The 10932-nt window shown below is 39.9% G+C and overlaps 3 protein-coding genes across 4 annotated transcripts in view; all 3 read right to left on the reverse strand.

Annotated features, from left to right (window-relative positions):
• Nucleotides 1-367: 367 nt before the first annotated feature.
• On the reverse strand, nt 368-4390 carry mfap4.7 (microfibril associated protein 4, tandem duplicate 7). Of its 2 annotated transcripts, XM_009296151.5 has the most exons (6): nt 2750-4390; nt 2631-2651; nt 2326-2529; nt 2157-2253; nt 1634-1801; nt 368-1553 (listed from the first exon to the last, which is right to left on the reverse strand). In XM_009296151.5, the coding sequence occupies exons 2-6, from the start codon at nt 2634-2636 to the stop codon at nt 1297-1299; spliced, it is 732 nt and encodes a 243-aa protein (XP_009294426.1). In that variant the 5' UTR covers nt 2637-2651; nt 2750-4390; the 3' UTR covers nt 368-1296. The 2 variants fall into 2 exon arrangements, with proteins under 2 accessions (XP_009294426.1, XP_068076991.1); XM_068220890.2 differs by having other exon boundaries at nt 2631-2766.
• On the reverse strand, nt 4390-8049 carry mfap4.10 (microfibril associated protein 4, tandem duplicate 10). The gene is made up of 5 exons (NM_001328064.1): nt 7994-8049; nt 7658-7870; nt 7493-7589; nt 4883-5050; nt 4390-4804 (listed from the first exon to the last, which is right to left on the reverse strand). The coding sequence occupies exons 1-5, from the start codon at nt 7994-7996 to the stop codon at nt 4548-4550; spliced, it is 738 nt and encodes a 245-aa protein (NP_001314993.1). The 5' UTR covers nt 7997-8049; the 3' UTR covers nt 4390-4547.
• Nucleotides 8050-8968: 919 nt separating this feature from the next.
• mfap4.11 (microfibril associated protein 4, tandem duplicate 11) overlaps nt 8969-10932 on the reverse strand; it is a 2246-nt gene continuing 282 nt past the window's right edge. The window contains exons 1-6 of the mRNA XM_003197794.7: nt 10374-10932; nt 10255-10275; nt 9950-10153; nt 9783-9879; nt 9535-9702; nt 8969-9384 (exon numbers count right to left, since the gene is read on the reverse strand). The exon at nt 10374-10932 is cut by the window's right edge and continues 282 nt beyond it. Of these exons, the coding sequence (XP_003197842.1) occupies nt 9125-9384; nt 9535-9702; nt 9783-9879; nt 9950-10153; nt 10255-10260 (735 nt within the window). The 5' untranslated portion in view covers nt 10261-10275; nt 10374-10932 and the 3' untranslated portion in view covers nt 8969-9124. The remainder of the gene's footprint in view (nt 9385-9534; nt 9703-9782; nt 9880-9949; nt 10154-10254; nt 10276-10373) is intronic.

A 10932-nucleotide genomic window follows, 5' to 3' on the forward strand; every position in this document is an offset into this window, starting at 1 on the left:
GAGTAGGAGATTAACCCCTGCATCCTGGCCAAATCTGCCCACTGGCCTCTGTCCATCATGGCCTCCTAACCCTCCCCATATCATAATTGGCTTCATCACTTTGTCTCCTCTCCACCAATCAGCTGCTGTGTGGTCTGGCGCAAAATGGCTGCTGTCATGTCATCCTAGGGGGATGCTGCACACTGGTGGTGGATGAGGAGATTCCCCCAGTGTGTAAAGCGCTTTGAGTCAGGCCCGGATTGGCTAATCGGGAGGACCGGGAGAATTGCCGGTGGGCCAGTCCGTTTTTTGGCCGTGAGGGCCGGTGTCTCTAAATGCTTGCACTCTCAGCAGTCGCACTTTTTTATTTATTTATGTATTTGACCATAGCCTCACTCTTTTTATAAATTATTTTGCCGCAGATCTGCTCTTTTTATTTATTTTCTCGCAGCCCCGTGAGCAAAATGCAGCCTACAGGGTAATGATGTAAATATCATCATTCAACCCCAAACAGCGGCACCTTAGTGGATATAAGAATTCAAATAATTAATATTAATGAATAATACACCTGCTCAATGAAAATCAGATAATTCACTATATTCATACAGCTGATGTAACTTGATGAGAAATCTGAATTTTTTACTACATCCAGAACGGCGCCCCTGTGGCCTAGTGGTTAGCACATTGCTCTAAGATGCCGTCAACGTGTGTTTGAATCTCACCTAAATTATTATCATTTTATTTTTATCATGTTTATTGTTAAGACATATAATACTGTGAGGGCTGTTGAACATTTAAAGTTCTAAAGCAGCTGTTTTCTTGAAAAAGACGTGGTAGTGTCATAAGAAACTGAAATGGAAATGACCTTATTTTAATATAGTCAGTCGTGTACTGAGGTGGGCCGGTCTGGCTTGAAACTCCGGGGCTGAAAAGGAGTCCCACTCCGGCCCTGCTTTGAGTGCCTAGAAAGTGCTATATAAATGTAGGGAATTATTATTAAATATGTCTTTTCAACTTGTTTAGCACGTGAGGTGTGCTTCAACAAGGGCTTTTCTTTGGGTGGCCGTGTGCCACAGTGGCTTCATGAAAAGCATTTTGGCTCTGAACTTTTGATAAAGAGATCTGCTCAGTTTTGCTTGTTTGCTTGATTTTTCGCTAAATTCTATCAGATAAAATCCTGGAGGGATTAACTGTGGAGATAAATAAATAAATGCACATCCACACAGTGTCTTTCATTGCAGGAGTTTATTGAAGTTGATGTTGATTTGTTTCAATTAACATGAACCAAAACAAAAAGAAAGAAATGACTTCAAACATTTAAGACACAGGTTTGATCTTCATGGTGATGGATTTCAATCCAGTGGCATATTTGTTTGTCCAGGCATACCAAACATTTCCAATGCCAAAAATGGTGGCATCTTCTCCCCACAAGTAAACACCATTGGGGTTTGTATGGTGACAGTCCCTGTACCAAAAGGCCCCGAGATTAAGTTTGGCGCAGTTCTTTACACTGTTGTCTTGGTCCTTGTCAAAGGTGCTGAACTTCATTTGATTGTGGTAGGCCAGAGAGTCACCTGCAGAGAGAATATCATAGAGAACATCATGTGTATGTTTACTACAGGTAAAGGTACAGGTACAGGTAAAAGTGTCGTACCTGCTCCTCCATCAGTGAAAGCAGAGACCTGCAGTTTATATCCTTCAGCTTCAGAACCCACAGAGAAGGACGAGTACTGAGCGAAACCTCTCCTTCCAGTAAAGTCCTCCAGATCCACTTTCAGCATGAACTTCTTTTGGCGTGTCAGCTGGTAGAGGTTCTCCAGCCCTGTTCACACACAAACACGAAGAACATGTTAAAACAAACCTTGAACATTTGTCGTGAAGGGAAACTCAAGAGTCAAGCAGCATCAGGATTCAATTACAACATATATTTATTACACAGTTATGACTAAAGAATACTGAAACAACAGAGAAACAAAGCTGGGAACAGGGTTCAGGGAAAACAGTGAAACACGAGGACACAAGAGACCAAAGGACAAGCTAAAATGTCCACATAGTTTGTGCTGTCTGTCTCTAAAGTAACGTCACTTATTTTGATATTTTGTTTTGTAATGCAGAGACATTTTTTACATTTTCACTGCGGCTTAAGTGTTTAGTAAAGATTATAAAATGAGACTCACCCAGCCAGTATTCGCCCTCGGTGGTCCCGAATCCTTTCTTATACTCTTCCCAAGGCTGATAGAAGTTAATGCTGCCGTCCATTCGTCTCTGAAACACCTGTGATGGATTACATTTATCAAAATGAAGGTTTTTTGTTTATTATATTTTTAATAATTATGTTTTACGTACCGTCCATCCTCCATTGAATCCATCCATCATTCTAGAGACCATCTCACAGTAAACCCAGACAGGAGTGTCGCCGGCTGGATAGATGGAGTAAATCCCACTGCCTGTTTGTCCTGATTTGTAGATTTCAGAACAGTCAAACGGCTTAAATCCAGAGACAACAGACGCCGTGAAAACAGAAAGCAGAGCCACGACGAACACCGTCATCTAGAGAGAGAAACAGCACTGATCATCAGCCTCATTCATAATCAGCAAATCACACCGACATCATGACAGAAGTAAAAACAGACTCTATAATGTGAACTTACTGCCATCTTCTCAGTAGATCTCTGTAAACCAAACCCAAAAACACTCAGATTATTGCTGTTTCTGGTTATTTTCCTGCATTATTCTGTTGAAGAAGTCAATCAATAAAACAGTAACTCACCGTTTGTGTTCAGCCTTGTGTTCTTCAACGTATAAAATAATAGATTTAGATATCAGACTCCTCCTTTTTGTTAAACCTACATTGCAAAACTGTTCATCCTTTGCATGAACTGAAATGTTGCGCAGTTGCCAAGTCACTCATTTCAGTCTTCATCTTCAGCAGAGGTTTTTATCAGTGAGAGCATCTGTCATCTCAGTCACTTCTGCACTGCGCAATGTTGAGATACTAACTAGTGATCATGTGCATGTTGTGCAAAAGTATGTAAGCAAATTGTCCAGAACATCAGAATGGACCCTGTCTGTTAGCTGGTTAATAGACCCATCTCACATTCCCTGGTTAAAGTCCAAAGTCATGTACAGAAAAAACTCAATACTCAATGGTGTGTAGATGTGTGATGCTCAGCTCACACCAAAGAATTTACATTCTGCCATCCTTTACAATAAACTGTTTTCATACTTGCGTCTCTGCTTCCGTCTCCTTCTGTGACACAGTGGTTATTAGAGTCAATTGATGGAGAGTGGAAAACATCTTGTCTTGGGGAAGTATCCAAAATTTTGTTAACACACAGAGAGTAAGAGAGAGAAGAAGAAGAAGGAGACATTTTGGAGATTATTTGAGGAAACCACATTGCAGACATGTAAAATCTATTTTATGTTTATGCACTGCTGTGCCCCAAGTGTGTACTTGCACAGTCAACACCATTGCAAGTATGTATTGTTCTGGGAAACAGCTGTAGTCAGAAAATAACCACAAAACAAAAGTCTCCATCTGGAGCACATCAGTGGCCATCGCCTATACGCTCAACTTTGAATTCAACTGAGAATAGTTTGTACTTTGTGTCGTCACGATTTGTAGTTATGATTTTTGAGTGGTGCACATCAGGCTACAGCACCAGGTGAGCGACTATGTGAATGCTACATCAGACCTGCTATGTGGACTTGATGCAATAGTTGAAATGAAGTTGGCCTTAAGTTGTGCAGAGAGAGGTATGTTGAAGTAAAGCATGATAAAGGAAAGTGATGTGGCTGATTGAGGAGTTGACAACATGCAGGTTCTGGAACTCCAGGGACAGTGAGTGATGGGATTGGTTGAACTCCCCATCAGGCTCTCTGAAAGGAGAGGTCATACTGTAGTTCCTCTTCACTAGGGTGAGCTTTCAAGAGAAGAAGACACAGGGATGAAAATGAGCTGGGTTCACCTGCTGCTGGGATTGGGGAAGATGTACTGGGATCAGGGTGTGTTAGGAGTGGTGCAATGATAAAGGCGTTCGTAAGCTTTAGGAATGGCTCCACAGTTTGGAGACACTTGAGGATTGGTGCCTTACTCAAGGAAAATCAGCTCAGCTGCAGTATTGAGGGTGGTGGGACTGCTGGTGGTTTACTCCCAACTCCTACAACATCCCTGCTGATGCCAGAACTCAAACCTGCAAGTCCTCTCTAACCGTTAGGCCACCGCTGCCCCACTTGGAGATCTCTGAGCTGCAACGATATTTACTTGAACTGAGGACAAACCATTTCAATAAAAGGGGAGTAACATTGTGGAGTTTCTGATTTTCTGTCGAGGATTGTGTTTATACGATTTCCTCATTTACTGTTTTTGATGTCTACTGTGGAAACAAATAAGTGTACATTGACACAAACTGCCTTTTTTGCACAGATTTATTTTAGTTTATTGTTGATGCATAATTGATCTAATACAAACAATTTAAAGATTTTAAGTACACACAGACTCAGCTGACAGAGCAAAGTAAACCCTTACGGCTAAATTTCATTGTTTTGTTGCTTGTCTCTTCAAACATCTAAGACACAGGTTTGATCTTCATGGTGATGAGTTTCATACCAAAATTAGCGTTGTTCTTCCAGCTGTACCAAACATCTCCAATTGCATAAATGGTGCTGTCTTCTCCACCTATATAAACACCATTGGGATTTGCATAGTAGCAGTTTCGATACCAAAAAGCTCCAAGCCGCAGTCTGGCACAATTCCTTGAATCGATGTCTTGGTCCTTGTCATAGGTGCTGAACTTCATTCCATTGTGGTGGGTCATCGAGTCTCCTGCAGAGAAGAGCAATGTTACTTTGTGCATTAATTCAACAGGAATGACTTTCATGAATATTATTGAAAGTGTTGTACCTGCTCCACCATCAGTGAAGCCAGAAATCTGCAGTTTATACCCTTCAGCTTCAGAACCCACAGAGAAGGACGAGTACTGAGCGAAACCTCTCCGTCCAGTAAAGTCCTCCAGATCCACTCTCAGCATGTAGTTCTTGTGGCGTGTCAGCTGGTAGAGGTTCTCCAGCCCTGTTCAAACACACACACACACACACACACACACACACACACACACACACACGCACACAAAGAACATGTTGAACCCAATTGGACGTTTGTCATGGTGAACTCAAAACGTAGTTATTTCTAAAAGCCTACATAACACAACAGAACAGGCAACATATTATATATTATAGATATTTTTAGTCACTCGTTACTGAAAAACTCACTTAGTTTTGGCAAATTATTTCTTAAAACAAGACGATAGTTTTTGTTTGATTAGGAATTGCTTTTTAATTAAGGATTTTTAAACATTTGGACTAAAAACAAGACAAAAAAGTAAAATTTTTTTTGTAGTGATGAGGAGAGAAATCAAATGTTTCCAGCCATTATTTACTGCTGTATTTTACCCATAATCCTTCTTTAAACACATCTGTCACGATTACCAGCGGTCGTATTTCAATAGATCGCTGGATCTCATTTATAATACTAATGGACTACAAATCCGCCATTTCTGGACTACATTTTCATACATGCACTCTGGTCACACTCACACATGCTTCCTCATCTAGACTGATTACTCGCACCACCTGAGGATTGTCAGAGACTGATTGCACACACTATTTAAGCTACACACCCATTCACTTTGCCGAGTCTCGTTTATCTGTAGATGACATTACAACGCGTTTTCCTTGTCTTGTTTCTCCGTGTTTTGACGTTAGCCTAGTTTATCCTTTTACCCTTGTTTGCCGCCTGCCTTCTGACCTCTTGCCTGTTATTCGACTACGATTCTGGACGGCCTCCATATACCTGTTTGGGCCTGTGTTGACCATTGATTGCCTGACTTCGATTAAACCTGCATTTGGATCCAAACCTCAGTTGTTTGTGTCACTCCCCTTCATAACAACATCAATGGTTAGTTCACTCACAAAAATTAAGATTTCTACAGCTCTTCATTTATTTAAAAACAGGTGCTGGTCTTATAATTAGAATATCTTCAAAAAGTTTATTTACTTCCCTAATTACGCTCGAGACACTGGTATAATGTACACATTCATTCCACACAGAACGATATATGTCAAGTGTTTATGTCTTTTAATTTTGATGACAACTAATGAAAACCCTAAATTCAGTATCTCAAAAAATTAGAAAATTGTGAAAAGGTTCAGTTTTCAAGACAACTTATGCCACACTCTAATCAGCCAATTACCTCAAATGACCTTTAAATGGTCTCTCATTCTAGTTCTGTGGGCTACACAATCATGGGTAAAATGGCTGATTTGACAGTTGTCTAAAAGAACACAAGGAGGGCAAGACACAAAAGATCATTGCAAAAGAGGCCGGCGGTTCACGAAGATCTGTGTCCAAGCACATTAATTGTGGTAGGACAAAGTGTACAAGCAATAGGCATGACCGCGCCCTGGAGAGATCTGTAAAACAAAACGCATTTAAAAATGTGGAGGAAATTCACAAAGAGTGGACTGCAGCTGGAGTCAGGAAGAGAGGAGAGGCACACAATCCACGTTGCTTGATGTCCAGTGTAAAGTTTCTGCGGTCAGTGATGGTTTGGGCTGCCATGTCATCTGCTGGTGTTGCTCCACTGTGTTTTCTGAGGTCCAAGGTCAACACAGCTCTATACCAGGACATTTTAGAGCACTACATGCTTCCCATTGCTGACCAACTTTATGGAGATGCGGATTTAATTTTCCAACAGGACTTGGCACCTGCACACAGTACCAAAGCTACCAGTACCTGCTTTAAGGACCGTGGTATCTCTGTTCTTAATTTGCCAGTAAACTCGCCTAACCTTAACCCCACAGGAAATCTATGGGCTATCGTGAAGAGGAAGATGCGGAATGCCAGACCCAACAATGCAGAGAAGCTGAAGGCCACTATCAGAGCCACCTGGGCTCTCAGAAAACCTGAGCAGTGCTGAACACAGACTGATCCACTCCATGACAAGCCGCATTGCTGCAGCAATTCAGACAAAAGGAGCCCACACTGACTATTGAGTGCTGTGCATGCTCATACTGTTCATGTTCATACTTTTCAGTTGGCCAAGATTTCTAAAAATCCTTTCTTTGTAATGTTTTTAGGTAATATACTAATTTTCTGGATTCATTAGCTGTCATCAAAAGTACTAGAAATAAACACTTGAAATAGAACAGTCTGTGTGGAATAAATGTGTACATTATACAAGTTTGGAATTAGTAAAGTAAATCAACTTTTTGAAGATATTCTCATTATGACCAGCACCTGTACATTTAAGCCATATTACATACCTACATTTAAACAACTTGCATTATTACACAATTAATAATGTATTATTAAACTGTAAATTATACATGTGTTGTTTATCATTCCAGTTTAAGGCTAATGAATAGAAAATGCATCCTGGAATGAGTTTTATACATTTTTACTTTGACAAAAGTGTCCAGTTAAAGTTCAGACCCCACCCAAAATGAGACTCACCCAGCCAGTATTCCCCCTCGGTGGTCCCGAATCCTCTCTTGTACTCTTCCCACGGCTGATAGAAGTTAATCCTGCCATCCAATCGTCTCTGAAACACCTGTGATGGATTGCATTTATCAAAATGAAGGCTGAAAGCATTTATTATGTTTTATAATTATGTTTTACCGTCCATCCTCCATTGTCTTGAACTTTTCCTTCTGAAATCATCTGACAGTAAACCCAGACAGGAGTGTTGCCGGCTGGATAGATGGAGTAAATCCCACTGCCTGTTTGTCCTGATTTGTATATTTCAGAACAGTCGAACGGCTTGAATCCATCACAAACAGAGACAACAGACATCGTGAAAACAGAAAGCAGAGCCACGACGAACACCGTGATCTAGAGAGAGAAACAGCACTGATCATCAGCCTCATTCATAATCAGCAAATCACACCGACATCATGACAGAAGTGAAAACAATTGCATTAATTATCTGTGTTGTAACTCAAGAATTAAACTCACCATTTTGTTCAGATGTTCAGATAAGTGGATCTCCTTCAAGCGCTGAATACTTTATTGAGACTGTTAATCATTTATTTTGTACCTATTCCTGTGTTATGCAATAATTACATAATAACAAACTCTGATGCAAGTGTTCAGGAAATTGATGGTAGTCTGTTTGACTCTGACTTTTGCTTACTTTCTTAAAAAAAATGTTTTAATAATGACTCTGTTTGTCCTAAAGCGTCACTACAAACCCTTATTTGCCACTATAATATAAAATATATCCAGGTGACTGTGACCTTTCTGAAAATTGCAAGCTTATGTCATTTAATAATAATTATATGTCTTGACGGTTTATTCTTCTCGTAATTCTGTCATTTTTGTCCACTTCTCACAAATACAAGTGCACCTTAATTCTGTCCTAACAACCAAATGTATCACATTATTTTGAGAAAAGAAATCTGAGGTACCAAATATCAGTTTGCAACTATGAGAAAAAGGGTCAGAAAGATAAAAAAAAAAAAGATTCTGTGACGTTTCTGAGCCTGGATTGCGGGAGAAAGGTGAGCAGGAGATTGTTGACATGCTCATTATTTTTAGAGCAAAATTTAAATAAACACTTGACCTCAATAATCTACATAATGAGCAAAAAGCCTTTCTGCTTATTTCTTGTGAGAAAATGTGTCTTAAGTATACAGTAAAGACTTGAATGAACACATGAATTATGACTTTTCTTTATGTTTATATTTATATTTGTGTGGGAAACACCTGGCCTGTTAAAGCCTGAGAAACCTTGGACCGTCTGATCATTGATTTCATGTGGTCTTACTGTGATCCTATTATACAATAAGACAAGAAATAATCAATAAAAAATCAGTCAGTGCACCAGGCCTGTAATAATAATAGGACACAGAGATGAGCAGGAGTAAAATGTGTGTACTTTCTGAAATGCATGTAGTGTTTCTGATTCAATAAACACATTCAACACAATAATGCATGCAGTATATGACTTTATTTAATGTTTCTGAAGATTTGAGTAAATCAGATAACAGAAACATCATTAGTTACACTGAGGAAAGTAAAATCTTAAACTTTTACTCTTGTCCACTAATGAAATCAGTGTGTTGGGTTTGTGCAAAACTAATGGTTTTAAGACACAGGCTTGATCTTCATGAGGAAGGTTTTCATGCTGAGAGTGAAACTATTCTTCCAGGTTGACCAAACCACTCCAATAGCGTAACGTGTGTTGTGTTCTCCCCATAAATACATCCCATTTGGGTTTGTATAGTGACAGCCTACTGTATACCAAAATCCCCCAAGGAAATATCTGGCGCAGTTCTTTTCATAGAGGTCTTGGTCTTTGTCAAGAGTGCTGAACTTCCGATCATTATGGGCGGATAAAGAGTCGCCTGCGGTGAGGAAGACAACATTGAGGATATCAACATCTTACTAGCATACAGAATTGGAGAATTCTTACAGTGATCTTACATTTGAAAGTGCATCATTATTCAGTTCATTTAATCAAGAGCATGAATGTTATTAAAAGTGTCGTACAGTACCTGCTCCTCCATCAGTGAATCCAGAGACCTGCAGTTTATACCCTTCAGCTTCAGAACCCACAGAGAAGGACGAGTACTGAGCGAAAACTTTCCTTCCTTCAAAGTCCTCCAGATCCACTCTCAGCATGAACTTCTTGTGGCGTGTCAGCTGGTAGAGGTTCTCCAGCCCTGTTCACACACACACATGAATAACATCTTGAACCAGACACTGCGCATTAACATTCACACAGATGGATGTAAGATCTCACCCAGCCAGTATTCGCCCTCGGTGGTCCCGAATCCTCTCTTGTACACTTCCCATGGCTGATAGAAGTTAATCCTGCCGTCCATTCGTCTCTGAAACACCTGTAATGGGTTGCATTTATAATTCAGAAGTCTGAAATAATTTATAATTGTTAAAATGTATATTTCATACCGTCCATCCTCCATTCTCTTCATCTTTCCCATCTGAAATCATCTGACAGTAAACCCAGACAGGAGTGTCACCGGCTGGATAGATGGAGTAAACCCCACTGACTGTTTGTCCTGATTTGTAGATTTCAGAACAGTCGAACGGCTTGAACCCAGAGACAACAGACGCCGTGAAAACAGAAAGCAGAGCCACGACGAACACCGTCATCTAGAGAGAGAAACAGCACTGATCATCAGCCTCATTCATAATCAGCAAATCACACCGACATCATGACAGAAGTAAAAACAGACTCTATAATGTGAACTTACTGCCATCTTCTCAGTAGATCTCTGTAAACCAAACCCAAAAAAACTCAGATTATTGCTGTTTCTGGTTATTTTCCTGCAATATTCTGTTGTAGAAGTCAATCAATAAAACTGTAACTCACCGTTTGTGTTCAGCCTTGTGTTCTTCAGTGAAGAAAATAATATATTTAAATGTCCGACTACTTCTTTTTCTTAAACATTGCCAAACTGTTCATCCTTTGCACAAACTGAAAAGTTGCACAATTGTTGAGTAAATTGTCGAGTCACGCATCTTCAGCAGATCTTTTTATCAGTAAGAGCATCTGTCCTTTTGTCACTTTTGCACTATGCAAAGTTGAGATACTAACTAGTGATCATTTGTTATGCAATGATATAAATTTTCCAGTCAGAACAGCAAAATGGACGCCATGTGTCCGAGTCTGTCTGTCAGTTAATTGGCGAATTGACCCACCTCACATTTCCAGGTTATAAATGAACACTTATTCCTGATCTGGGATAAATGTGAGCCTTTGAAAGCCGAATGAAAACACAGGGTTAAAAGTTGGAACCACTGAGCACCATAAAAATCAACCAAAATGGAGATAACTCTGCATGTTTCCCCCAAAATTCCGAATTTCGACTTAAGAAAGACAGTAAAGTCTTGGATGACAATGAGAGTAAATGATCAGGATAAGTTTTGTC

Source organism: Danio rerio, chromosome 1, assembly GCF_049306965.1.
Source record: "Danio rerio strain Tuebingen ecotype United States chromosome 1, GRCz12tu, whole genome shotgun sequence".
Lineage (NCBI taxonomy): Eukaryota > Metazoa > Chordata > Actinopteri > Cypriniformes > Danionidae > Danio > Danio rerio.